General features: G+C 52.9%; 1 protein-coding gene across 5 annotated transcripts in view; it reads right to left on the bottom strand.

The window, feature by feature from the left end:
* Positions 1-1656: 1656 nt before the first annotated feature.
* Positions 1657-24434, bottom strand: part of Cuedc1 (CUE domain containing 1) — a 92557-nt gene continuing 69779 nt past the window's right edge. For 2 of the 5 annotated variants that reach the window (XM_050156972.1, XM_050156971.1), the window contains exons 2-11: positions 21717-22369; positions 16383-16510; positions 12213-12339; positions 11403-11595; positions 10348-10431; positions 8490-8561; positions 7569-7662; positions 6835-6893; positions 5730-5800; positions 1657-3176 (exon numbers count right to left, since the gene is read on the bottom strand). In XM_050156972.1, coding sequence (XP_050012929.1) covers positions 5733-5800; positions 6835-6893; positions 7569-7662; positions 8490-8561; positions 10348-10431; positions 11403-11595; positions 12213-12339; positions 16383-16510; positions 21717-22088 — 1197 coding nt within the window. In that variant the 5' untranslated portion in view covers positions 22089-22369 and the 3' untranslated portion in view covers positions 1657-3176; positions 5730-5732. The other 3 variants (XR_007594384.1, XM_050156973.1, XM_050156974.1) reach the window with 3 other exon arrangements.

Below are 24434 nucleotides of genomic sequence, written 5' to 3'. Positions count from 1 at the left end.
CTGTCTCGAAAAACCAAGAAAAAAAAAAGATTGAACCTGTCTAAAAGAGAAACGGAGCTCCTAAGTGCTGGGATCCCATGCCTTTAATCCTAGCACTGTGGAGATGGAGAGAGGAGTATAAGGCAGAAGGAGACAGGAGCTCAGTGAAGTCTGAAGTTTGGCAGAGATAGTTGCAGTCTGAGGCTGAAGCTAATCAGTTCTGTGATTGATCTGTGGTAGATCACTTAATTTATTTATTTATTTATTTATTTTTTTACCTGTAGAGTGGTTATTGGGCAAGATCAACTCCACCCTTGAAAACACCTGACTGACAGCCTGGAGCCCCAGATCTGACTTGATTGCAAACTGAACCTCCCTGGGCACTTTGAACAACTCAAAGTTGTTGATTTAATTAGTCTGGAGCACAGGAATTTTGAAAAAGCATTTGGGAAGTAGTAGCCTAACACCATGGCTCCCAAACTCTAGTGTGTATAGAAATCACAGTCGTTTGGTTACATCCTTAATTTCTGATGCAGAAAATCTGGAATAGGGCATTTCATTTTTAAAGTTTTAATTTAAAAATATGCACATATGTATAGAGATGTCAGAAGTGAGCTTCAGATCCGCTATTACAGGCAGTTGGGAGTTGCCTGGTGTAGGGGCTGGGTCTTGAACTTGCTTCCTTTCAGGGCCAGTGTGAGCTTAGCCACTCCGTGAGAACAAGCATTTCTGTTAAGCTCGCAGCCCTCTACAGCTTCCCTTCAGTAAGGCACAGCGCTAAGATATTGCTGAATAACTGGCCTGAGGCTGGAAGAGAATTTTAGTTTCCCTAGTACAGCATGTCAAGGTCTCAGGGATGCCACCATACCAAACTACCTGTATCTGCTCCGTCAAGACAGGCCCTTGTGGAAGGGCATGGGGGACTGTTGTTTTTTACTCTAGTGTGAAAAAGTGAAATTGAGGGAAAGAGGGACACCCTTGGCAGGATGAACCTGAGCTCAAAACAAGAAAGACGAGCTGTTAAATTCCACAAGGAAGCCTTTGGCTCCACACAAGGTAGAATTTTGAACCTTAAGAATTGCCTGCTCTGAAGACGGCAGGCATCATTTCCTCTTTCAGAAGCCAGAGTCCTGTCCCTGCCTGTGTAGAGGTGAAAGGGAGTCCCGCTGAGTTGGGGGCACAGGAAGTTGAGATACTTCTAGAGGAAGACGGTCGTGGTCCCTCTCAGGTGGGAGATGCAAGCCTCTAGGGTGTACATCTTGGAACCTCCAGTCGGTCGGACGACGTCGTTAATCCAGAAGCTTTTAATGCAGGGAGGCACGGTGTGACGCTTTTGCAACAGGCCGGGTTTCTCAACGCTGTTCTGTTGCCTATCAGCAAGCGTTTATTTGTGTGGCAAAGAGGAAGAAAGGAGCAGCGCTAGGCAAAGCCGGCAGGTCGCACAGGCAGCAGATGTCACCTCCTGAGGCGGTTTGCGGGAAGCCTGAGTCCTATGTACCCTAGAAACAACCGAGGGTTAACCGGGAGGGGGATGGGGGAAGTGGAGGTTGGTAGCGTGTGTGGGGACCGTGAACGCAGGTGGCCCAAGGATTTGGCACTTCTCCAGAGGCCAAAACCTATCCCCTGAGGAGGGAAAAGGAGGGAGGGTCCAGCCCACATCGCCGGCCACATCAGAGCACCAAGAGAACACCAAGTCTTTATTACCGGAATCCCTATGAAACGGCTCCAAGAAAAAAAAAAAAAACCACACACAAGAGGGAAAAAAATAACAAAGTGACACACAGACCTACAGCTTTCTCTTCGTGCGCGCGCCTGGCGCTGGAGCAGGGAAGGCCCGGACGCGTCTGGAGCACAGTCTAGCCGCCCGGGGCTCATGGTGGGCGGGAAAGCGTCCTTCTCTTCAGGGGTCACAGGACTGACTCTGTGCCAGCGCGGTCTCCCACCCCCACCCTGTCCGGCATACGTTTCCAAACTTGGTCACTCTGTGTGCACCGCTCTCCCGAGCCCGGGGAAGCTCGACTGGTAGCAGGTTCCATTTCCTACCAGTCCCTAGCAGCCCCCGCCACCCAAGCATCGGATCCCATTCTCAACCAGGTCCCCGCGCCTCCCCGGACTTCCCAACTTTCTCTAAAGGTCAGCGAGTTCCCAGATCATAGAACGAGTGGTACACAATTACGGCCTCCACCCCCTTAGCAGTGGTTGGTGCCGGCTGAGAGTTCCTAGAATCACCAGTGTTCTTCGGGTGAGCTCTGGTTCTCCACCCGAGGTACCCAGCTAGTTCCTGTCCTAGGTGCTTCCCCACCCCCACCCCTGCCCCAGGCTGGTAGCCTCTGCAACTTCAGCCTACACACACCTTCTCAGTTGGGGTCACCCTCCCTCCAGCACCTCCCTGCCTTACAAAACAGCAGGACCAGTCCAGCCCCTGAGGAGCCCCACTGTGATGTAAATCAAGAACCAGCTTTGGTCTTCAGCCAAGCGAAAGACCAAGCTTAGAGAGAGTCCTCCAGCTCCGGGGTCACCCTCCCCATCCCTGCTGGGTCAAGAGGAGGCTGCTGGAGGTGACAGCCAGCCCTTAATAAGAAGCAGCCCTGTAAGCTAGACCCCAGCAAGGCCACAGCGTCCAGAGTTCTGTGCAGGTCCGGGCCAAGAGTTAGCAGTTCCATCCAAGGCTGAGATGTCGGAGACCTTTAGAAAGAAAGGCGGGGGTGGGATGTGGGGATAGATCAGACCCGTTGTGGCACGCCAGGAGTGATGGGAAAGAGAAGCAGGAAAGCCCTCTTTTCAGGCCCAAAGGGCCTCCGGATCGATCATTTTGCCAGTTCCTCAACTGCAACCTTGACGCTTCCTGGGACCTTTCTTTCTTTCCCTTTTTTCCTTTTTCTTCTTCTTCTTCTTTTTTTTAATGTGAGTGGTGGTTCCTGAATTTCTGCTCGTCCTCGACAGAGGAGCCAGACTACAAACCAGGTTGTGGCTAGCTGCTGTCTCTAAGGCTCCAGGTCCCTCCTCCAATCACAAGCAACTCTGAAAGTTCTAAGTCCCATGGAAAGTGGCAGTGTCTGGGCTGGACTGTGGCCGAAGGAGCCTGGGCGCTGGTACGCAAGCACCATCTGTCTCGGCTGCAGCTGGAGGGCACTGCTGTTTCCCCCGGTTACCTCCACCTGGTCAGAGCATCTCTGGCAAGGCGACGCTGCTGGCACCTGGGGAGTAGGGAAATCGGGTGACGTTTTCATTAAAGGAGCTCTCTGGTCTTTCCCTGCCACTGGTTCCTGGAGAATATGAGGCACCTCCTCCTTTCTCCAGTGATTCTCGATCATCCTGGAACTCTGCTTAGGACCACACCCACACTGCTCAATAGCAGATCTCGTTAGTGGTGTGTGTGTGTGTGTGTGTGTGTGTGTGTGTGTGTGTGTGTGTGTGTGCTACACTAAGGAAGAGGACCTAACGGGCAGAAAGTAATCCCACGCTAGAATTTGGTGGGCCTCCCTCACCAGGCTGAGTTCCTAAGAGTTTTGCTCAGAAGACCCATGAGAAAAGCACGGGAGAAGTGGGACCACAGTGATGTGCAGTGACGGGCTTAGCCGGTAGGGCAAGGAAGACACGCGTGATAAATCTGTCAAGACTGTGATGGGAAAAGCTAGAAGGCAGGAGAAGGCAGGGAGGTGAGAATGGCTTGCAGTGAACTGACGGGATGCGCTGCAAAGACCACAGGATGCAGCAGGGACCCAGCAGAGCTGGTAGAGCAGTTACTGTGGAAGAGGACAGTTGTGCGTTTAGAACAGGAAGGGGGAAGACTGAAAAGTGTTGGGGGCAGAGCAATGAACAGGCAGAGGGAGAGGTACAAGTGACAGCCTCCTAGGAGGGAGGAAAAAGAACCAGGACTCTTGGAGTCACAGGCAAGCCAGGAAGAGTTTCAGCCCAAACCTGGGCATTGCATGTGGCCGGTGACCTCCTCGGTTAGGTCCCTTTCTGGAGGCTGCCACTCAGACTTGGATGCAGGATCTCGGGTTTTACAGTGGGGTGCTGTGATGTGGGAGTGTCATATCAATCTGTTGATTTCATTGGCTGAGCAATAAAGAAACTGCTTGGCTGGCCCTCATAGGTTAAAGCATAGATGGGAGGAGAAAACAGAATAGGATGCTGGGCGGAAGAGGAAGTGAGGTCAGACTCTGCTCTGCTCCCGGAGAGACCCGACAACTCTGCTCTCTGGAGCAGAGACACCATGATGGTGATGGACGGAGGCTAGAATCTTCCCGGTAAGCGCACCTTGGGGTGCTTACATGCAATATTAGAAATGGGCTAGTCCAGGTGCGAGAATTAGCCTGTAAGGGTTAGAGTTCATGGGCCAAGCAGTTCTTAAATGAATACAGTTTGTGTGCTGTTATTTTGGGCATGAGCTAGCCAAGCGGCCGGGGTGTTGGGGACGCAGCCCCGCCGCTCCTATTTCAACAGAGCTGAGAGGGAAAATGCTTGGAGATGCAAAAATGATGAGAAAGTTCTGAGCTGGAATGGCTTTGAGTAGTGCACCTTTCTCCTGGGGACCAGTGGGATGCAGGAAGGGGTGAGAGTGGGGATGTTTCCTTAGCTCCTCTTACTTGGTTATCCCAGAGAAGTAGGAAGCTAGGGTATAGGTGTGTGGGTGAGGAAAGCCCGGGGAAGCATGGAGAAAGCTGAATAGAGGATGCCGAGAGGAAGAGTGCGGTGCCTGCATCTTGCTGCCCCTGCCCTCTGTGGCCTGGCTTGGCTCACTGCCCGAACTATCGTAAGAGGGGCTTCTGTTCCTCCATGGTTGGACATGGGGCCAGACCTGACAGAGGACAGCTCAGGAAAGCCTAGAAGATGCTGAGCACTGAGCCCAGTACAGCAGCCGGGCAAACAAAGTAGGTGGGTTGGTGGGCAGCTCTTCATTGGGGGATTCTACCTGAAGAGGAACAGGCATGCCTCGTTTCTGCAGGAGATGCTGGCATTTTCTGTGTATGTCCCCCACCCCAGGAGAGTATATGGGGAGACAGGAGGAAAGGCAGGCCAGCCCTGGGGCTTCAGATAGAAGCAGTCATTCCAGGGGCTATTTCCAGATCCTTGACCATCCAACCTGAGCAGGGCGCTGGACACGGGTCCGCATGTGCATGACCGCATGCTTCTTACACCGCCCTCTTAATATTCACTGTGGGTGGGTGCTGGAGAGATGGCTCAGTGGTTAAGAGCATTGCCTGCTCTTCCAAAGGTCATGAGTTCAATTCCCGGCAACCACATGGTGGCTCACAACCATCTGTAACGAGAGCTGCTGCCCTCTTCTGGTATGCAGACACACACAGACAGAATATTGTATACATAATAAATAAATAAATATTTAAAAAAAATATTCACTGTGGGTCCCAGAACGTCCTCTCAACAGGGCTGAAAACTATTCAAGGTCAAAGCTGATTTGGTTTTCCTGTTCAGGGCATCTGTGATGATGATGATGATGATGATGATGATTCAGGCGGGTGTGATTATTGTTTGTCAAATGAATAAATAAGCAAGTTTTTAAAAGCACAAAAGCCAGGTGTGATACAGCAAGTCCGTACTCCTGGCATTGGGAAGTGGAGACAGAAGGATCTGAAGTTCAAAGTCAGCCTCATCTACACAGCCAATGCATTCAAGGGTAGCAGGGTTACAAAAAATATGTATGGATCCTTGGGAGGACACATGGTGGGTTCGCCAAGCTGCCCCTTCGCCCAAGCTGCCCCTGAGAGCTGTGCCCCAAGTCTTACCTCTTACTGTCCTTCTCTTAGGGCCTCTTCCACCTTAGGTACCTCCTGCCGCCTTCCCCGGAAGTCTTCATCTAAAAGGCAAAGGGAAGCTGCCTCATCTTCCACCCTGCAGAACCTCACCTGGGCCTGTCCCCAGACTGATCCTTAGCGTGGATCCTGATGCTCAGGTAGCAGTATGTAGGTGCGGTGAGAGAGGCAAAAGGTGCTGACTTGACTCTACCACTGAACTCAGCCTGAGGCCTTGGACAGGTCTTACCCTGCTTAGGTCTCAGTTTTCCCATCTATCAAATGGGATAGGGATGATGGACCATTCAGATGACCTCTAAGACCTTCTAGTCCTTGTATCTGGTGTCTCCTGACCCTCCTTTTTTTTTTTCTTCTAGACAGGATTTCCCTATGTAGGCACTCACTCTAGAGACTAGGCTGGCCTCAAACTCAGAGATTCACCTGCCTCTGCCTCCCGAGTGCTGGGATTAAGGGTGTGTGCTATCTCCTGACTCTTTAAGAGCGAGGTGATGGGAGTTCATCCATGGGTGGCCTAGCGAGATCTTTTGACCCCTGTGGCCTTTGGGAGGGACTGAGTAAAAGGTTCAAGGCCCTCAGACTAAAGCTTTCTTCCTTTCTTTCTTTTTCTTTTCTTTTCTTTTTTTTTACACAGAGATAGAGTTTCTCTGTGTAGCCCTGGCTGTCCTGGAACACACTCTGTAGACCAGGTAGGCACTGAACTGTCAGAGATCTGTCTGCTTCTGCCTCTTGAGTGCAGAGACTAAAGGTGTGAGCCATCGCCACCTGGCTAGACTGGAATTTTCTAACTTGTGGTTGTCCGTGTATGAGGCTTGCCTCTTTGTGCCCCATTCCCTAAAGAACATTCCCTAGGAACAGCGCCTGGCTCACTGGGCATCCCTTCAGAGACTACAGGAAGGGAGGGACATTGTGTGCACCACACAGCAAAGGTTCACATTTCTGTGGGTTACCTGCCTGCCAACCCTTGACATGTCTCCCAGACTGAGTGTCCCCTTGCTGAACATTAAACACTAAGGACCTCTTCTCAAAGGGTCACCCATCACATGTAAGTCAGAGCTGAAGGCTCCTAGCCCTGCCTCACCATAAGCGTGGCCTTCCACGTCATCCAGGAGGTTGGCTGTTGATGCAGCAGCTCCCAGCCTGCCAGCCTGTTCAGGAAAACTCCCCCAGAGAGGAACAGGAACTGTCACAGCTCGTCCAGGCTGCCTGTGCTGTCCTGCCAGCCCACCAGCCTCAAGAGGCTTGTACCGTCCCTCTGTCCCCAAACTGCCTAACACTGCCCCTTTCAGGTCTCACTCCTGGGATCCGCCGACCCTAACCTCCTTAGTCTTCCCCCACCTCTAGGGACAGAGAGTGACATTCTCCCCGCTCCCCTTTGGTTACTCAGCTTTCACTGTCTTGGGCCCCATTGTTGGCTAAGCACGGATGGGAGCTTGGATGAAGACAGGGAAACACCTTTTCACTTGAAGAACCAAAAGTGAGAAAGCAGGCTTCTAGAGACAGGGCTGCTGGGCACCTGGGAACCAGTTCAACTAGCAAAATGAGGGAAAGTTTTGCTGCTTTCAAGGGGAGGGTTACTGTTTTCCCCCAAAATGCAGATGGCTCAAGGTCAAAATCAAAGAAGTCACAGGAATCATCAAAAGGACAGTGTCCAGGGAGCTGATGACAGGGTGTCCTGGTTTGCAAAATGAGGAAGGGAAGCTACAGAGTCAGATCCCATTCCCCAGGAAGGTCCAGTTTCAGGGGATCCAGCCGGGACCTCCATCACCATTCCTAGCGCTCACCACCCCATCCCGGTGCCAAGCAGAAGGATACGACTGAAGCTTCGGCAAGTGTCTCCTCTTTGACTTCCTCATTTTGGTCTTCTCAGAGAAAGCTCGCGCGAGTTCAAACAGCTTCCTACGCGTGGCTGGGGCAGAGAGACTTGTGAGCCCTTCATGCTCCAGACAGCCAGAGCGTCAGATGGCTTCCCGCCAGGTTTGGGGGCAGCCAGGGCAGCACCAGGCCCCTTGGGTGGGGACTGGGAAGAGGAAAGTGACAGGAACTGCAGACACCGTGCCACCTAAGGAGCAAGTGTGCCATCCCAGGTCGGCCTCCAGGGGCAGCACAGGCCACCACTAGCCAAGTACACAGCCTGCTTCCAGTCCAAGATCCGGGTATTCCTTCCGGAGAGGCGAGAGCCACAGATCTTGGCTTTCTTTCCAGCGGGCTGCCAAGGCCTTCCCGCCCCTCCCCAGCCACCTCCACAGTTGGTCCTAGGATTTCCATGACTCATCGGAAATTTTTCCCTGAAATAAAACCTTGAAAGTATCCCAGCCTCATTCCCACTGGTTATGGGTCTGTGAGATCGGAAAAGGGATCATGACGAGAAGCAGACGGTGGGAAGAGGCCCCCTGTACCCCCAAATGTCTCCCATTCCCACGGAAAGCAGACTTGGTCAGGCTCCTGTCTCAGCCAAGCCCTCACACCACAGAGAACGTGAACACTGACACACATTATTTTGCAGCAGACAGCTGGCTCAAGAGGATTTAAACTTAATTTGTCCCCAGACTCAGCTGCAGAATAAAGTAAGGCAGGAAGCCTGAGGGAGTTAGCCTGTGATTAAAATGTCACCCAAGTTCACCAAAAGTCAATAGCTTTAAAAATCCTCAGGGGTGGGGGCCCCTTGCCTCTCATGAGGCCACAGGGCCTGCCTCACGAGAGCGGGGACAGGGAGGGGACTGGAGCAGGACTCACATTTTCCCATGTGTTTCAACTTGTCCCTGAATAAGGCATCTTCTGACACAGTGGGGTTGGTGTCACTGGTTCCTGGAAGGAGGAGACACCTGCTGAGGGACCAGGCCCATTGGGTCTCTGAGGTCCCACTAAGAGAGAGAGAGAACGAGCAGCTGCCATGGCCCCGGGAAAGCAGATGAGTTGGTGCCCCTCCATGGTTGTTTAGGTCTGTCCTTTCACTACAGGGCAGGCTTCTTCCCTAGCCCCTGGAGTTTAAAGCGAGCTGCAAGAGTACTTCCTTCTTGCAAGATGCATTTTCCTCTTCTGAGCCAATGGGGGCAGTCTTAACTGCTGCGAGTGTGGGAAGGCGGCTGGCAGAAGGTTTCGACTTCTGTGAGCAATCCCATACTCTCAAAGTCATGGTGGTAGTTTGAAAGGAGCTGGGTGGGGAAGATACACATCACGGAAATCTCTAGGGATTGCACACCAGGCTTCTGCACCCAGAGCAGGGCAGAAGAACACAGTGTTAAACACTTGCCAGCCCATCTGTGCTTTGCTGGCCCTCTGTGCATCCTAACTCCGGTGGAAGGGAGGTAGAAAGGACACAGAGCCAAGAATTCCGGGGAGATCTCAGCCTCCTTCTAGGTTCAGCTCCTCCATTATTCCCTCCCAGATGTTGAACAGGAACAGAGCAGGGCTCAGCCAAGAGTCAGAACCCAGTGAAGCTCCTGGAGGGAGCGTCTAACTCTCTCCTCACTGTGTGAGTCTCTCTGCCGTTCATCTGCTGCCCACCACCCTGTAACTTGGCTCATCTGAGTCACCTTGGCTGCTAGGTCCCCTTTGAGTCACCCTGATGTGGCTCAGCAGCCCCAGTGTCCTTCATTAATTTGGGATCAAGGACGAGAAGCTCTGTAAAACTCCCAGACGAACATCTGGTGGGGCCTAAGCTCCTGGCCTCTTGCTTATGAACCAGTTCTATGGGATTGTCTTTCTCTGAGCTGGGATTAGCAGGGCGCTTTTACCCTTCTGCTCCTGCCTTCCCGGCTCAGCTCTAGGACGGAGGTTCTGCTCCCAGAAAAACGGCTGAGCCTTTTTGTATATGTACATGGGGAGAGGGCAGTAACCAGTCAGGGATCCAGAGTCCAGGGGCCAAGTACGAAAGCAGGGCCTCTGCTCCCACTCCAAAGCTCAGCTCAGCTATAGTCTGTGCATCAAGCCGTACTGACATTCGCCCTGGAGGAAGCCATGAGGTGGTCTGACATGAGTTCGGGGTGGGGGTGAGGGGCAGTTATATTAGGGACTGTAAACGGGGCTTCTCTGGCCTTCCTAAGGCAGTTCTTGCTGAACCACCTAGAATTCATTGCTCAGAATTTTTTTTCCTCACCTATGGCACGGCAGGGGTCTGAGCAGGCAGTCCTCGGTCACTTAAGTGAATGAATGAGCCCTTCCCAGACTAATGTCACACTCTTTCCTCTCCACACACTAGATACGGTCAACACAGGTGTCTTGCCTTTGCCGGTTTGCTGTTAGGCAGTAAGCCTCATTGGGCCAAACCTCATCAGACTCCGAGGCCTCCCTATTCTCAGTTGCTATTAAGGGACATTACATGATTCAGTGTGTCCTCTGGTAGCTCAAGATCCGGAAATAGTTGGAAGGTCGGCCAGCCTGTGGTGACCGACAGCTCCCAGGACAGAAGGACCTAGGGACACTTACTGAAGGGGATAGCTCAACTCACAGGAGTCCTCCCATCTGGTCTGTGGAGGGGCCCCAGATCCCACCCTTGGTCTTCATCCTACCCCTAAACTCTCAAAACTGAAGGTAGTGTTGGGATGTGGGCCCACTGAGCCCACCAGGTTCTCTCTCAGGAAAGCAAGCTTACCTGGGACAGAGGAGGGAAGGGCGAAGTCATTTCCAACAGCCACATTGCTGGATCTGGATGTCCGGGATTCATGCTTCAATCGATCTGCAAAAGGATATGGTTTCTATCAGGGAAGTGAGCTCCAGGGCACCCAGGGGCACACTGGAGGCTGCTGGAGGCTGAGCCCCCGAAGCACATATAAATCACACACACACACACACACACACACACACACACACACACACACACACACAGTATGTAAGCACAGTGTCTATCAGCTCCTGAAGAACTTGTGAGAATAGAAACAACGGCCTAACAAGCATCTGCGATGTTGGGATGTCAGAACTAGCAGCTTCCCGAGAGTCCAAACCTATTTTATTCTATTGCTTTAGGGTTTCGAGATGGAGCCCAGGCTCCCTTGGAACTCCCGGTTCTCCTGCCTCAGCCTCCTTAATGCTGGGGTTGCAGGTGTGCAGCTGTGTGCCCAGCCAAGTCTCGTTTGTGCCACCTGTGTGTCTGCTCTCTCCAGCCCAACACCCTGGCGGGACAATTTGCTCCATCCTCCCCAAACATTTCAGACTCCCCCTTCCCTCCGCCCCCTCCTTCTGTGACCTTTACAGGATTGCTTCTGCAGCCCTGTCTCCAAACCCTACCTCAGAATAGAAGGCAGCTGGGTTGGGGACCAGGGTAACCCACCCATAGATCATGCAAGCACTCTGCTCTCACCTCTTCCATTCAGGAAGCCTCCCATCCTGGCACCCACGGAGCCAGTCACCCTGTTCGCAGGGCTCAAGGCATGGTACCTCCGCCTGTGGCTAGAGGTTGGTGGGAATGCAAGGCAGCATTCCTTCCTGGCATCCAAGCCAAGGCTAATGCAGGGCAGAGGAAAAGGCCCCGGTGGGCACACCCCTCTTCCTCTGAGTTCCCAGGTGTCCCCAGGCTGAACCCTGGGGCTCCCGTATGGCCCAGAAAGGGCTACACTTATGCAGGTCAGAAAGCACCTGGCAACCCCCTCCTGAGGCCTGAGGCCACTGCCCATATCACTCTCTTCTTTGGTGGTGAGGCTTGGTGCCCACCTCTCTCCAGTGCGAGGAGAAAGTCACGGTTACGCTGCAGTTCCTTCATGAACTCCTCATTCTGCAGGAAGAGGGCAATCCTCTCGTCCTCCAGGTACTGCTTCCAGCGGCTGTCCTGGTCGCAGACACCGGGTCCTGGCACTGGAGGTAGGCCTCCCTCTCCACCCATAGGCTTGGAACCCCCAGGGTGACCCTGAGGAAGAGCGAGCATACAGATCACCTACTTAAATCCATGCACACCTGTAGACACGGGTGCTTTCCCAGAATCCTCCAGCCCCATCCTGTAGTCCCCTCCTCCCAACAGGATCCAGCTATTAGTGCAAACTCACTGGAACAACTCAGAACTGTCTCCGCAGGACTAAAAAAAAAAAAAAAGCAGGGAGGACATCAAAAGGACCCCTCCCAAATCCAGGGCCACCTCGTTCCCTCTTCTGGAACCCAAATCATCTTGAGAAGTGATATGCGAAGAGTTCAACCACTGTCTGCGGACTCCCAGTTCCACACTGCTCCCTTCATCAGCTGCATCCCTGCATCAGCTCCAGCAGGGGCACCTTCCCGGAGCAGTCCTGGACCCCACCATTGGCTACCCCATTTTTCTCCCTCCAGCCTGAAGCTTCCTCAGGCTGCCACCTTCCCTGGGCCACCTAACCCTGACCCTAACCATCGGGCCTGATGAGAAGCGAGGCCATGGGTTCATTTCTCTTTCCTCAGAAACTCTATTCAACAAAAGCGGCTCAGCCAGGGCTTGGAAACCAGGCAGCAAATCCGGCTGGCATTGAGTGCGCAGCGCAGATGAGGGCGGCCGGTTACCTGAATGCTGTCCATCTGTTGGGGCAGGATTCGGAGAAAGTCATCAGGAAGGTTGCCCAGCAGGGGTGGGTTCCAGTTCCTGTAGCGACTCTGGCTTGCAGGTTGTCCAGAGCCTAAGACATCAATCCTGGGGGGGGGGGGGGGGTTGAAAGGTGAGGAGAGCAAGGAGCAGTCAGGCCTTGAGCCACAGCTCTGTGGGCCTGTCAGGGGTTCTCAGGTACTCAGAGGTCTTACTCAGAGCGTCCCGCGCCCACGCTGCGTTCAGGACAAAGGTATAGGCGTGTATTCTGCTGGGTGAGGGAAATGGCATACCAAGAAGGAAGGCGGCCAGGCCGGGAGCAGTGGGGACCTCTTTGTCTCCTGTTCTGCTTTCCTTATCTCCTCAGCCCTGGCCTTGGGCTGCTTCTCTGTCACTCGGTGCCTCTGGTGCAAATATCAGTGTTGTGGATTTAGATACGCCTTTATGAATATACCGACAGACTGGGGTGGGGGCCATATGTTTCTCTGCCTGTGTCCCTAACAGCTGGCACAGTGCTGGACTATTAAGTAGCAGATATTCCTCCCACCCCACCCAACGGCAGACGAATAGCTTGCCAACAGCCCATCCTGTCTTTGGTTTGTTGGGGAAGGGAGCTCCCAAGATTCCTGGACAATAGAGCAGATCTGAGTTCCCATTCTGGCTCAACTACAGTCAGCAAAGGGTGGGGGACATTGGGAAAACCCCAATTCAGGCCCCTGGTGCTTCATTACCAAATCTAGACCTTGCTGACCCCCTTCCAAGGTACTGGGTGCTCCCCTACCCCCCATGAGCTGCAGCGTGGACTGCTGGGAGGCCAGGGTTACACTCTTGTTTCCAAGGGGTCTATGGGACCTTTTCTCATGCAAGGTGTGCCTGTGTCAGGAGAGGAACAGGGCTTGGCTTCTCTGACCCCCCGGGCTCCATCTCTAAGCCCAGGACTGAAGGAAGCCTGGAGCTGGGCCAGGAGTTCCACAGCTCTTCAGCAGCCTGCTGCGTGGCAACCGCAGGACACGTGTCCTGCTGAATCAGGGAAATGACACACGGAGAAGGCAGGCGGCTGGGGGTGGTGGGGGCCATGCTGGGCTCAGCCTGGCTTTGATTTGGCCTCCAGCTTCAGGAATCCCTCCGCCCCCTCACTGGAGGGGAGCCTTTCCGTCTGCTGCTAACTTGTGGAAATAACTTCCTTTCCTTTTCTATTTTGGGCTGGTGGCCCGGTGGGTATGAGGGGAGGGCGGGGGAAGGAGCAGACGGATAACCAGCTGCTAAGTGCTAGGGGGAGCTCAGCTCGCTGCCTGAAGACATACAGGGATCCCCAGAGAGGCGCCCGCAGGGGAACCCAGGACGCTCATTCCTAGGCCAGGTTTCCTCTGCAATGCTCTGCCACTTAAGGCCCTGTCCCAAGTTCTGTTTTCCTTCCAGGGCCCATCTGTCATTCTCACAGACACCACTTCCAGCCACAATGGGAGAAGGCTTATCCAGGCTTCCTTAGGGGTGAAGTGGACACCCCAACTCAGTCACACCTAGAAGCTACCCAAGATGGCTGCAGAGGGAGTTCAAAGCCTGACCAAGACCCTCTAGCCATTGTTTCTGGGATGTTTCAGGGATAGGGGCTGACACAGGGAGACCTCCTCTCCTGGGGTTTCCCTGGCTTCTGGGCAAGGGTCCTGGAGAAAGAACCCCACTCATCCTTCCCCAAGCACTGGGATGAAGTCACCTTCAGCAGCAGGCGGATGGCCCGCCTCGGCAGCCCAGCCACTCTATTGTGGTTGGAAAGGAATGTCAGAAATGAACTTTGAGGCAAAACTTCCGAGGCTGTAATTTCAACACAAAAGCAGCAGGCGGCCTGTGTGGAGGGGTCTCTCCTGGACTCGGAGACTCGGGCAGATGAAGCCAAGGACTCAGTAGGGAAGGGGGAAGGAGACAGAGGCCAAGAAGATCTTCAGAGACCGAGCCTCTGGAGCCCCAAAACTAGAACTTCAAGCATAGGTTGGGTGTGGGAGGGTCCACACTTACCACAGCATGTTGGACCTGGCTGGGAAGGATTTCATAAATAGGCTTTTCCAGAAGCGTTTGTTTGTTTGTTTGTTGTGTGTGTATTTAAGGCCATGTCTTAGATAGCAGATTTCTGGGCTCCCATGTGGTTCCCCTAAATTCTGATCTACAGGGGAGGGGCCCAGAGGACAAGCAACACACCACACACAGAGACAGACAGACAGACAGACACACACACATGCATGAATAAATAAATAAATGTGGTTGAAGGGATCTAGGTCCTTGGGACTCAATGCTATAGCTTGGGTCTGCCATGTCCCCACAGGCTTGTATGTTTGAACACCTGGTCTCCAGCTTGTGGCACAGCTTTGGGAAGTTGTGGACTCTCCAGGTGGGATCTGGATGGTGGAAGAAGGTCACTCGGGGCAGGCTTGGAAGGTTCCACCTGCCTCTGGCTCTGGGCCAGTCCTCTCTGCTTCCTGACCCACGCCCCTGCCCTTTTGCCGACAGGACTGCTCTACCGCACCCTCCCTGCCATCCTGGGATAAAACCCCTCTCAAACCACGAGCGGAAGTAAATCTTTCCTCTCTCAGCTCCTCTCCTTCAAGCGTTTTGTCACAGCAACACAAAGGAAACACTGGAAATAGCAACAAAACAGAAGCCACAGGAAAGTCACTGACTCCTGAGCTCAGTCCGCTGCTACAGGTGTGGCCTCCAGGTCAGTCTCACCCAGGCACCTAACTCCCACCTCCCAGCCTGCATCCCCTGTACCAAGGTGATAGGTCCCCTCTGTGTCCTGTCCCTCACCAGATGGATGACCTCTGTCCTGCCCAGCTAACCTTCTAGCCTCTCAGCTCCCCAAGCTATAGCCTGATTCCTCAGCACGGAGCTGATGGCATAGTATGAAGAGCCTTGAGGTCACACCCCAGCTCTGAGCCTTGGATCAGCATCTTCATCTATGAAACAAGTGACGGCAGTGTTCACCACATAAGTCGCCGGGTACGGTACAGAGCCACGGCAGCCTCTGGCCTTTGAAGGGTATGGCAAATGGCAACTGTTATACTGGTTTCTAAATTCCCCACTACCACTGTTCTGGGGTTCCTAAAATTCCTAAAATCCAGGGGATCACTACAGCAAAGTCCCTATTATATCATCCCCTCCCGCCCAGTCTCTCTTTCTAAGAAACAGCAGCTTCTGGGACAAAGTGACCACACCTAGGCTCTAGCAGCCACCAAACCCAGGGCCCAGAAAAGCAAGCACCTCACATACAGTGGACACTGCTGGCAGCTAGCTTCATTGTAAGCTTCCAAATCACAAGCGTCTCGAAGCTGAGACAAGTCTCTGGGGACCTTGCAGTCCACTCTCCTGTCTCCAGTCAGGAAACCAGAAAAAGATGCATTTTCACATCACTTAAAAACCTCTCAGCATCACCAGCCCAGGGGTGACTGATGGCTTCTGGGGGGTGCTGGGCTGGGAGGGATTCTGGGGTTCATCTTGCCTCAGCAAGAGACAGCACAATGATTAATTTCTAATGTGTCCATGGGCCGGGGAAGGGAAGGGACTGTACGATATTTCATGAGCTCATCTCCCTATCCTGCCTCTCCCTTGATTACACATTCCAAGAAGCTGGAAGCTGAACCATAGATAATTAACTGTGTCCGCTAGGCATAGGCTGCTACGCCAACTTTTTACATGGGATCCAAACTCGGGTTCCTGTGTTTACTCTGCAGGTACTTGACAGACAGACAGACAGACAGACAGACAGACAGACAGACATCTCCCTAGCCTTCCACTTGACTTTTAGGAGGGCTTCCTCACCGAACCTGGAACCTAGTGATTGGTTAAACCAGCTGGCCACCAAAATCCAGGGATCTGCCTATCCCTGCTGCTCTAGCTTTGGTGTTCCAGATGTGTGCTGCTGTGCCCTGCTTTTATGTGTAGAGGGCTAGGAATTCAACCCCAGACCTCTGTGCTTAGAGCTATTTCTCGAGCCCCTCATTGCTGAAGTTTTGAAAGTTCTCCTTGGTGTCTGGATAAATTGTACCTTGCCATGGTAGAAGTCTGCTGTGGGGGAAGCCACTTTCCCACGGTGTTTAATACAACCCCAACCCCTGCCTCCATCTCTGTGTGCTGTGCTCTGAGGTCAAATGGATTCTCACCGGGGAGGTGGAGTTGGAGGAGCCATCGGGTAAGGTCTGTCAAACACATGCATGTGGTAAGCCGGTGGTGAGTACACAGGCGGGGGCTCTTCCTCAGAGCTATCCGGCTCCAGAGTCCTTTCCAAGATCTGAACCAGAGACAACAGAGAGATCCATAGTAATAATTATTGACGATGATATTAATAACCCATCCTTGAAGCTCAGTGACATTCAGATGAGACCAGGTACGGGCGAGGTTTGTGCATTGATGCCGGAAGTTGTTTCTTCGCAATCCCAGCCTCGTGGACTAACCCTAACGTGTGGCCCCCACGGCCAGTCAGTTATATTCGGGAAAGAAGACAACACGCAGCCTCAAAGGATGGTTCATGGCAGCGGCACCTACCCAGGCAGTGCTCAAGAGCAGCAAAACAAACACAGGGTGGAAGAGAAAGAGACAGTGAGGGTGGGGAGCTGGGGAAGACGGGCCTGTGGGAGAGGGTTATCGCGCTTGGTGCCCAGCGCGTGTGTTGTGAACCTCCCCAGGCTGCACCCTTGAGACCAGTGTCCTCTGGACAGCTGTGCTATTATCTGATGATGACATCATTCATATCTCCTCCTGTGTACTTCCGCATCTGTCATCTGAACCCTACCAGTCTAGCAAGTGAAATCCCATTTTACAGAGGAGGAAATTCAGGCCCGAGTGTGTCTTAGTCTTATTTGTTTTGTGGTTGCCTGAGATTGAACCCGGAGCCTCATACACATGAGGCAATTTCTCCACCACTGAGCCACAGCCCAACTCTTTTTACCTTGAATTTCTCTTGAATTTCTTTCTTTCTTTCTTTCTTTCTTTCTTTCTTTCTTTTTCCTTCCTTCCTTCCTTCCTTCCTTCCTTCCTTCCTTCCTTCCTTCCTTTCTTTCTTGTTTTTTTTGGGGGGAGTTGTTTTTTGCGGTTTTTTTTTTGAGACAGGGTTTCTCTGTAGTTTTGGAGTCTGTCCTGGACCTCTGTAGACCAGGCTGCCCTTGTACTTACAGAGATCTCCCTGCCTCTGCCTCCCAAGTGCTGGGATTAAGCCACCACTACCTGGCTTTCACCTTGGATTTTGAAACAGGGGTTCACTAAGTTGCCCTGGCTGGCCTCGAACCTGTTTCCTTACTTCTCCTGGGGAGGTGTGAACAAGAGAGGAAGCCAATGACAGGCCAAAGAAGTGATCCCGCCCAAGTCTAGGAGTTCCTAAGAGGGAGTGACACCTCCCTCAACAGCTGTATCACCTTCATAGAGTCCCTGATTCAGCAAACCTCTTATGGACTTCAGCGTCTCTAACCAGCTGCAACTGGAGCAGAAAAGCAGACAGCTGGTGCAGGAGGACTTGGCTAAGAGCTCAGGTGCCGGTTTGCTAATGACCCTCCCTGCCTTTTGTGAGGGGACAGGCCCAAGCTTGCTGCTGTGAGCTGCTCTAAGATGGTAACGGCACCACGTCACCACAGAGAGGACAGCAGCCCTCAACACTTCTGACCCTCCTGCCCCAGCCTGCTGAGGGGCTCAGATTACAGACCCTGTGCGGCTAAGTCTGGTTAAGTAAAATGGCAAAATCACTTGCCGGCTTTAGATAGGAATCTACAACAAGTAAGGGGTCTCCACAGTCGCGACCTTCCCTCAGGCAGTCTGCACACCCAGCCTAGTTTTCCCACTGCCCCTCTAGACCCTTCTCTTTACCCAGGAGACAGGAAGCAGGGCAGAAAAAGGTCCAGGGTAGGCATGGCTGAGTTCCTAATATCCGGTAGATATGAATCTGCCCCAAGAGGCATCTGGGCAGAGCTCTGTCTCCTGGCCACACACTGTGCCCCACCCTGCCCTCACAGCTCTGTTCCCACTTTCTCAGAGACCAAAGAATCTGAAAGGGGCTTAGGAGGCCCTAACTGACTCAGCCCCTGACTCCTCCAGCCCCATCTGAACTCTGAGTTTGTAGAAACTGTGTCTCTCTCTGCTTCTGTCCATCCAGGTTCCACAGACACATCTGAGCCCTAGGCCAGTCGTGCCCAGCACAGGGAGGCTGGCAGGGATGCCCTGGTAGCGAGTGTGCACATGTCCTGGTAGTGAATGTGCACACTCACTCAGCGCTCTGCACGCCAGCCTGACCCTAGGAGGCACCCGCCCTGGAATGCGGGCTCTTTCCTGTGAGGCGGAAAGTATTTAAACAGATGCTTCTGCAGAAAAAAAAAGAAGAATGAGGCCGCCTGGCTGGCCAGGCCACCATGCTGCTCACCCCACATTCCACCAGGAAGGAGAGAGACGCCAGGGAAGGGGAATGGTGCGAAGAATGGGTCCTGGTCCCTGGTGATTGACTCCCTGTTGCCTAGTACAGAAGGTGCCAGCCAAGATCCTAGGGTGCCCAGAGGACTCGCTGCCTCCCTCAGCCACACGCCCCCATTTCCCACAGTTCTTGGCTCTGAGGGACAGGGTCCAGGCTAAACTTGGTCTGGTGGGAGGGAGAGGAGAGTTCTGTGGGTTTCCTCTGAACTGTGCCATGTGCCCAGACTCAAGGATGGCAGGGATGTGGGCAGCCCCTGTGTGCAAGAGTGCAGCTTCCTGGAGCAGCAAACCTAGCCTCAAGAGAGGATTGCGTCAACAGTGGGGAGAAGGCAGGTGGAGGGAAGGTCAGCTCCAGAGAAGAAGATCTGTAGTCCCAGAGAGGGAACCCCAGCATCCTCCTGCCCCCCCCCCCCCCGCTCCATCTTCCCAACTACAAGGAGCTTGTTCTGGCTCTAGAGGTGTTGGAGGTTCTGTGGCCTCCTGGCCTAACGCACTGTGGGTGATGGATGCCTGCCAGGTGTTCCGGAGGCTAATAGGGAGGCAGGGTCTGGGCCATTTATCTGACAGGAGCTGTTTCTCTGTGACAAGGATACCCCCTGGGCCAGCCCACCATCCATCAGCCTCTAGAGAGGGGGGCTTTTTCCAGTCAGCAGTTATTGTCATTCTGACTGCGGCTCATAAATTTTCTGCAGCACTTTACGCTGGCTCAGGAGCTGCCTGCTGATGGGCCCAGGCAGGGCTCCAAAGGTGGGGGCTGGGAGAGAGCCCAGGAGAAGGGGTTCGACTGGGACAACAGACTGCTTGGGAACAGAAGTGCAGCACGGGACGGATGCCTGGGACTGAAGAAGCCTTGCAGAGGCTTGCGATGCCACGGGCACTGTGGGCAAGGCAGGAAACGCCCCGCCTGCCAGACCTCCAGCACCAACAGGACCATAGAGAGTCAAAGCATGCAGGGAACTTCCAGCTCACACTGAAAGAATGCACCTACACGTGCACACATGCACACTTCCTTTCAACGAGAAGGGTCTGGATTTTCCAGTGCTCTCCCCGTTGACTAATCCAGACAGGTCAAAGGGGTGCAGGGCAGAGGAAAAGATGACAGAAAGCTGTGCAAAGACAGTACCAATAGGGCTGGGGAGGTGGCTCGGTCAGTAAAGGGCTTGCCACACAAGCTTGGGGACTTGGGTTCAATATACAGCACGTGTGTTAGAAGCTAGACTAGGGCTCACACTAGTAAAGCCAGTGCAGGGGATGAGGAGTAAAACAGTAATTCTCCCTGCAGCTTCCCAGTTGGCCAGTCTTGCCTAATTAGAGAGAGACTCTGCCCCCCAAAAACAAGGGAGCTGGCTTCTGAGGATTAACATCCAAATCGATCTCTGGCTTACGCAAGTGGGCATACACGCACATACTCATGTATACACATACACACACACACACTCATGTATGCACACCCACTCATGTACACACACACAACATCCCATTGCAAAACTTCCCCTTGTACCTGCTATCCGCCTGGGGAGAGCATACCACACTGACACAAATCATTGATACCCCAGAGTTCTTATGTAAACAAAGGTGACAGTTCTTATCAAGTTTGAGAAACAGAAAAGATGTATTTCTGAAGCAGCTGAGATACCCGGCACAGTATGGACTGTGGGAACAGTGGGATTCAGCTGGGCCTGGTGGAGCACGCTTGCCATTCCAGCTACTGGAGACTTGGAGGCAGGAGGATGGAGAGTTCAAGGTCTGCCTGGGCTCTAGAGCAAGCACAAGACTCACCTGGATTGCTCAGAGACAGCTTATATAAAAAGAAGGCTGGGGAGTGGCTGGGAGACAGAGGGCTTGCACGGCATGTATGAGGTCCTGGGTTCAACCCTCAGGATGGGAAAGAACAGAGTGGAGCGTGTTCCCATCTTCTGGTGTTTGTCTCATCCATGGCTCTTGTACTGAACTGCATGCCTCACCCTTTGCCCTGAGAACTTCATGTCCTTTTAGGCTAGGGGTTAGCTGGACACTGAACTCCTGAATGAGGCCATAGAAAACCGGCTATCCCCAAGGGTGGGGTGGGCCTTGATTCACTGTGGTTGGATGTGCCCTCCACCCTGGGAACTGCTCCCTCCTTATGAGGATCTGAGGACGAGCTGACGAAGGCCCGCCTCACTCTGCAAGCACCCCCAGCTCCCTGTCTGTAGTGATGCTCCCTCACTCTTCTGAGTGGAGGGTGTGGCCGGCCTTACTGATCACTCACCCTCTCTCTGGTCCTGGAGCCAGGTCACCTTTTCCCTGCTCTTGGTGTGAGTCTCTCCTCTGCTCCTGTTTCTCTCATTCTGGTCCAACTCCTGTCTCCAATCCACACTAGCCTGGGAGCTCCAAAAACATTGTCTGATTTGTCTGGCTAAGGTGATACTCTGCCATTCAAGAGCCTTTCTTGAAAAATTTACACCAGAGACTTCAGGCTTGGAACTGAGGGGTCAAGTGTTGGAGTGGGGCCTATATACCTACATTTTTCTTGTTCTTTTTTTCTTTTTGTTTGTTTTATGAGACAGAATTTCTCTGTGTAGCTTTGACTGTCCCAGAACTTACTCTGTAGACCAGGCTGGCCTCAAACTCAGAGATCTGCGTGCCTCTGCCTCTGGGATTAAAGGCATGTGCCACCACCACCCACCTTTATTTTTTGTTTTTTGACAGTGTTTCTCTGTATCTTCGGGGCCTGTCCTGGAACTAGCTCTTGTAGACCAGGTTGGCCTTGAACTCACAGGGATCTTTACCTACATTTTAAACAAGCACCTTTCTTAGTTCGGGGTCTTGTCCTATCCCTTAATATACCAATGAGTGGGTACTTGCTTGCTGGATGTTTGTTAAACTACTGCATGGTTGCTACCCATATTATAGGTCATTGCCTGATTAAAAGTCTCAAGAGAGATAATTGCTGGTTAGAAGCCAGCTGCCCTACCCACCCACCCCCTCCGGGGAAGGGGTTAACCCAGAGCCGCTAAGAGAGACTGAACCACTATTGGTGGTGAATTGTCTAACCGTGCCTCTACCTCTGGTGGGATGCTGTCCTCCGAGTCCGAGCTGTCCTCATAGGTGCCACCACCCGCCTCCAGGTTCATCTGCAACAGCTGGTCGATGGTGGCGTCCACGGCGCCGCTGTTGGCACGCAGCACGCACTCAATGATGTCGTAGTCCATGTTGGGGAACATCGTCTTGAAGTCGTCCATGGCCTGGTTGAACTCGAGGCGGCGCACCTGGCGGGCCGGCCGGCTGTTGTTGAGCTCTTGGGGGGCTGCGCTGCCATCTCCGGCCCCGGCCCCAGCTCCGGCCCCGGCCCCCGTCCCGGTCCCTCGAGCCCCGGTGGCCCCGCCACCACCGCCGCCGCCACTGCCGCTGCTACTCCTGCGGAACAGGCTGGTCATCTTGTGGGGCCGCTGTGGGAGATTGTTTCTGACAAGCTAAGAAGCCGTAGGCCGGGGGTCCCTCTGCCAGCCACTTCCTTGCTCCACAGGCTCAGAAGACTTACTCCTGTGCTTCCTGCGTCCACAAGGACGCCTGTAGGGAAGGCACGGTCCAGGCTGGGGGACAGGGGCCGGAGTGGTGGCGGCATGCGGACCTTGGCCAGGCTGTGGCTGTACCGCAGATCATCCACATCCTCAAGTCATCCTGCCACAGGGGGCTGCAACTGCGCTGATGGCGTCACCTGAAAAAAGGGACAGAGTCAGAAGTAGAAGCAAACATACTTGAAGTCTTTGGTGGTGGGCTGTTAGGAAACGAGGTGCTACCTACCCAGCCTAGGGAGACCTGCTTCTCTCTGTTCTCTCTCTAGCTGTCATATCTAGCCTAGTTTGGGTGCTGGGGAAGAGCCCAGGTCTTTGTGCTTACTAAGCACGTTAATAGATAAATAAATAAGCCTATGAAAAAACATATGTATTCTTTCCTATTCATTTCTTTGTTTTGTTTTTATTTTTGTTATTTTGAGTTAGGGTCTCATCTAGCCCATATTGACTTCAAATTTGACTTGTGGCTGAGGCTGGTCTTGAACTCTTAATCCCCCTGTCTCTCCTTTTACTATCCTGCCTCAGACTCCTGAGGGATGGGATTACAGACACATATATCATCATACGCAGCTTCCCAAAACTGTCTCAAGGAAACCTATGTGTTTAGGTTTTATTCATATTCCATCTCAAACCGAGTTCCCTGATGCAGTCAACCTAGTGGGTACCCAAGGTTAGCACGAGGATATGTAGACAGGCCTAAAAGTCAAGCATGCTTAGGAACTGAAATCTACAACAGAACACCACCCAGCCCTCACAGCGGAGCACTGAGATGGTCACCAAGGTGATGTCGCTGTTAGTGTAGACAAAGGCGGGAGTACAGTGTCTGAAATCCCTTGGTAAGGGGCTGAGGATCAGCTCGCGGGTGGAGTGCTTGCCTGGCATGCACAAAGCCTCTGAAAGTTCAGTCCCTGCCACTGAATAAAACCTGGCCTGGTGGAGAATGTGGAATAATCCCAGCACTTGGGAGGCACTGACCAGAGGATTGGGAGTTTTTGGCCAGCCTGAACCAGAGAACTTGTCTCCCCAAACCAAAGCCTGCAGCCAGTGAGATAGCTCAGTGGATAAGGGGTTGCCACCAAGCCTGGTGACCTGAGTTCAACCCCTGGGACCTCTGTGCTAGAAGGAGACAATTGACTCCCACAAATTGTTCTCTGACTGACCCCCCTCTCTTACACACAAATCTGGCTCTGCCTGTCTCCATTTTATCCCAAGATTGAGTCCAACAGCTTGTAGGAAGGTCGCAAGGTCTCACTCTGCAGCCCTGCTGACCTCAAGCTCACGATTCCTCTGCCCCTGCTCCTCAGTACAGTGCTACCGCATGCAGCTCCTCTAAAGGTATTCTCGAGCTCGAGGAGCCAAATGCAAGCCCCTTCTCTGTTCTCCAGGATGGGAGCCAGGGCCTTGACCGCGGATGGAGAAACTGTCACGTGAGCAAATCCTTGTCACACTCAGAGAGCGGACACACACTCAGACTGACTGTTATGAAGAAAAAGACAGGATCAGAGGGGAGTAGGGAAGGTGCGGTAGTGGGGGCCACCCCACTTGGGATGGGAAGGCCATCAGTGCCATTAATGTTACTACTTCAGGTCAGATATCATGCTCTGGACGTGGCTTCAAGTATCTACCACACTGAGTTCCAAACATCTTGCACCCTCTCTTTCCTCAAGAGGATATGAGCATTCTCAAGGAGCCCTATTCTGGTGTCTGCCTATTTCCAGAGAGGTGGATTAGGTACAATCTAAAAAATTTTTTTTTAATTATATTTATTTTGTGGTGGTGGGTGCACAATGTGCTATAGCACGCATGCGGAAGTCCGAGGACCAACTTGTGAGATTAGTTAGCTTTCTCCTTCCATCCTGTGGGCCCTGGGTGCAAACTCAAGTCATCAATCTTGTCTGTAAGTGCCTTCACCTGCTGAGCCATCTTGCTAGCTTTTTGTCCTTTTGGTTTTTGTTGTTATGGTTGTTTTTGTTTGGCTGGTTGGTTTTTTTGAGACAGGGTTTCTCTAGCTTTGGCTGTCCTGGAACTCACTCTGTAGACCAGGCTGGCCTTGAACTCATAGAGATCTGCCTGCCTCTGCCTCCCGAGTGCTGGGAACATGCCACCACCACCCGGCTCCATTTGTTTTTAAAGACAGGGTCATGTACTTTGTAGCCTTGAACTCACTATGTAGTTAAGGATGGTCTCAAACTCCTGAGCCTCCTGCCG

Source organism: Alexandromys fortis, unplaced genomic scaffold, assembly GCF_014885135.2.
Source record: "Alexandromys fortis isolate MF-2015 unplaced genomic scaffold, M_Fortis_MF-2015_v1.1 scaffold_31, whole genome shotgun sequence".
Classification (NCBI taxonomy): Eukaryota; Metazoa; Chordata; class Mammalia; order Rodentia; family Cricetidae; genus Alexandromys; species Alexandromys fortis.
The sequence above is the reverse complement of the archived record's forward strand: the minus strand, read 5'-3'. Positions and strand labels throughout refer to the sequence as shown.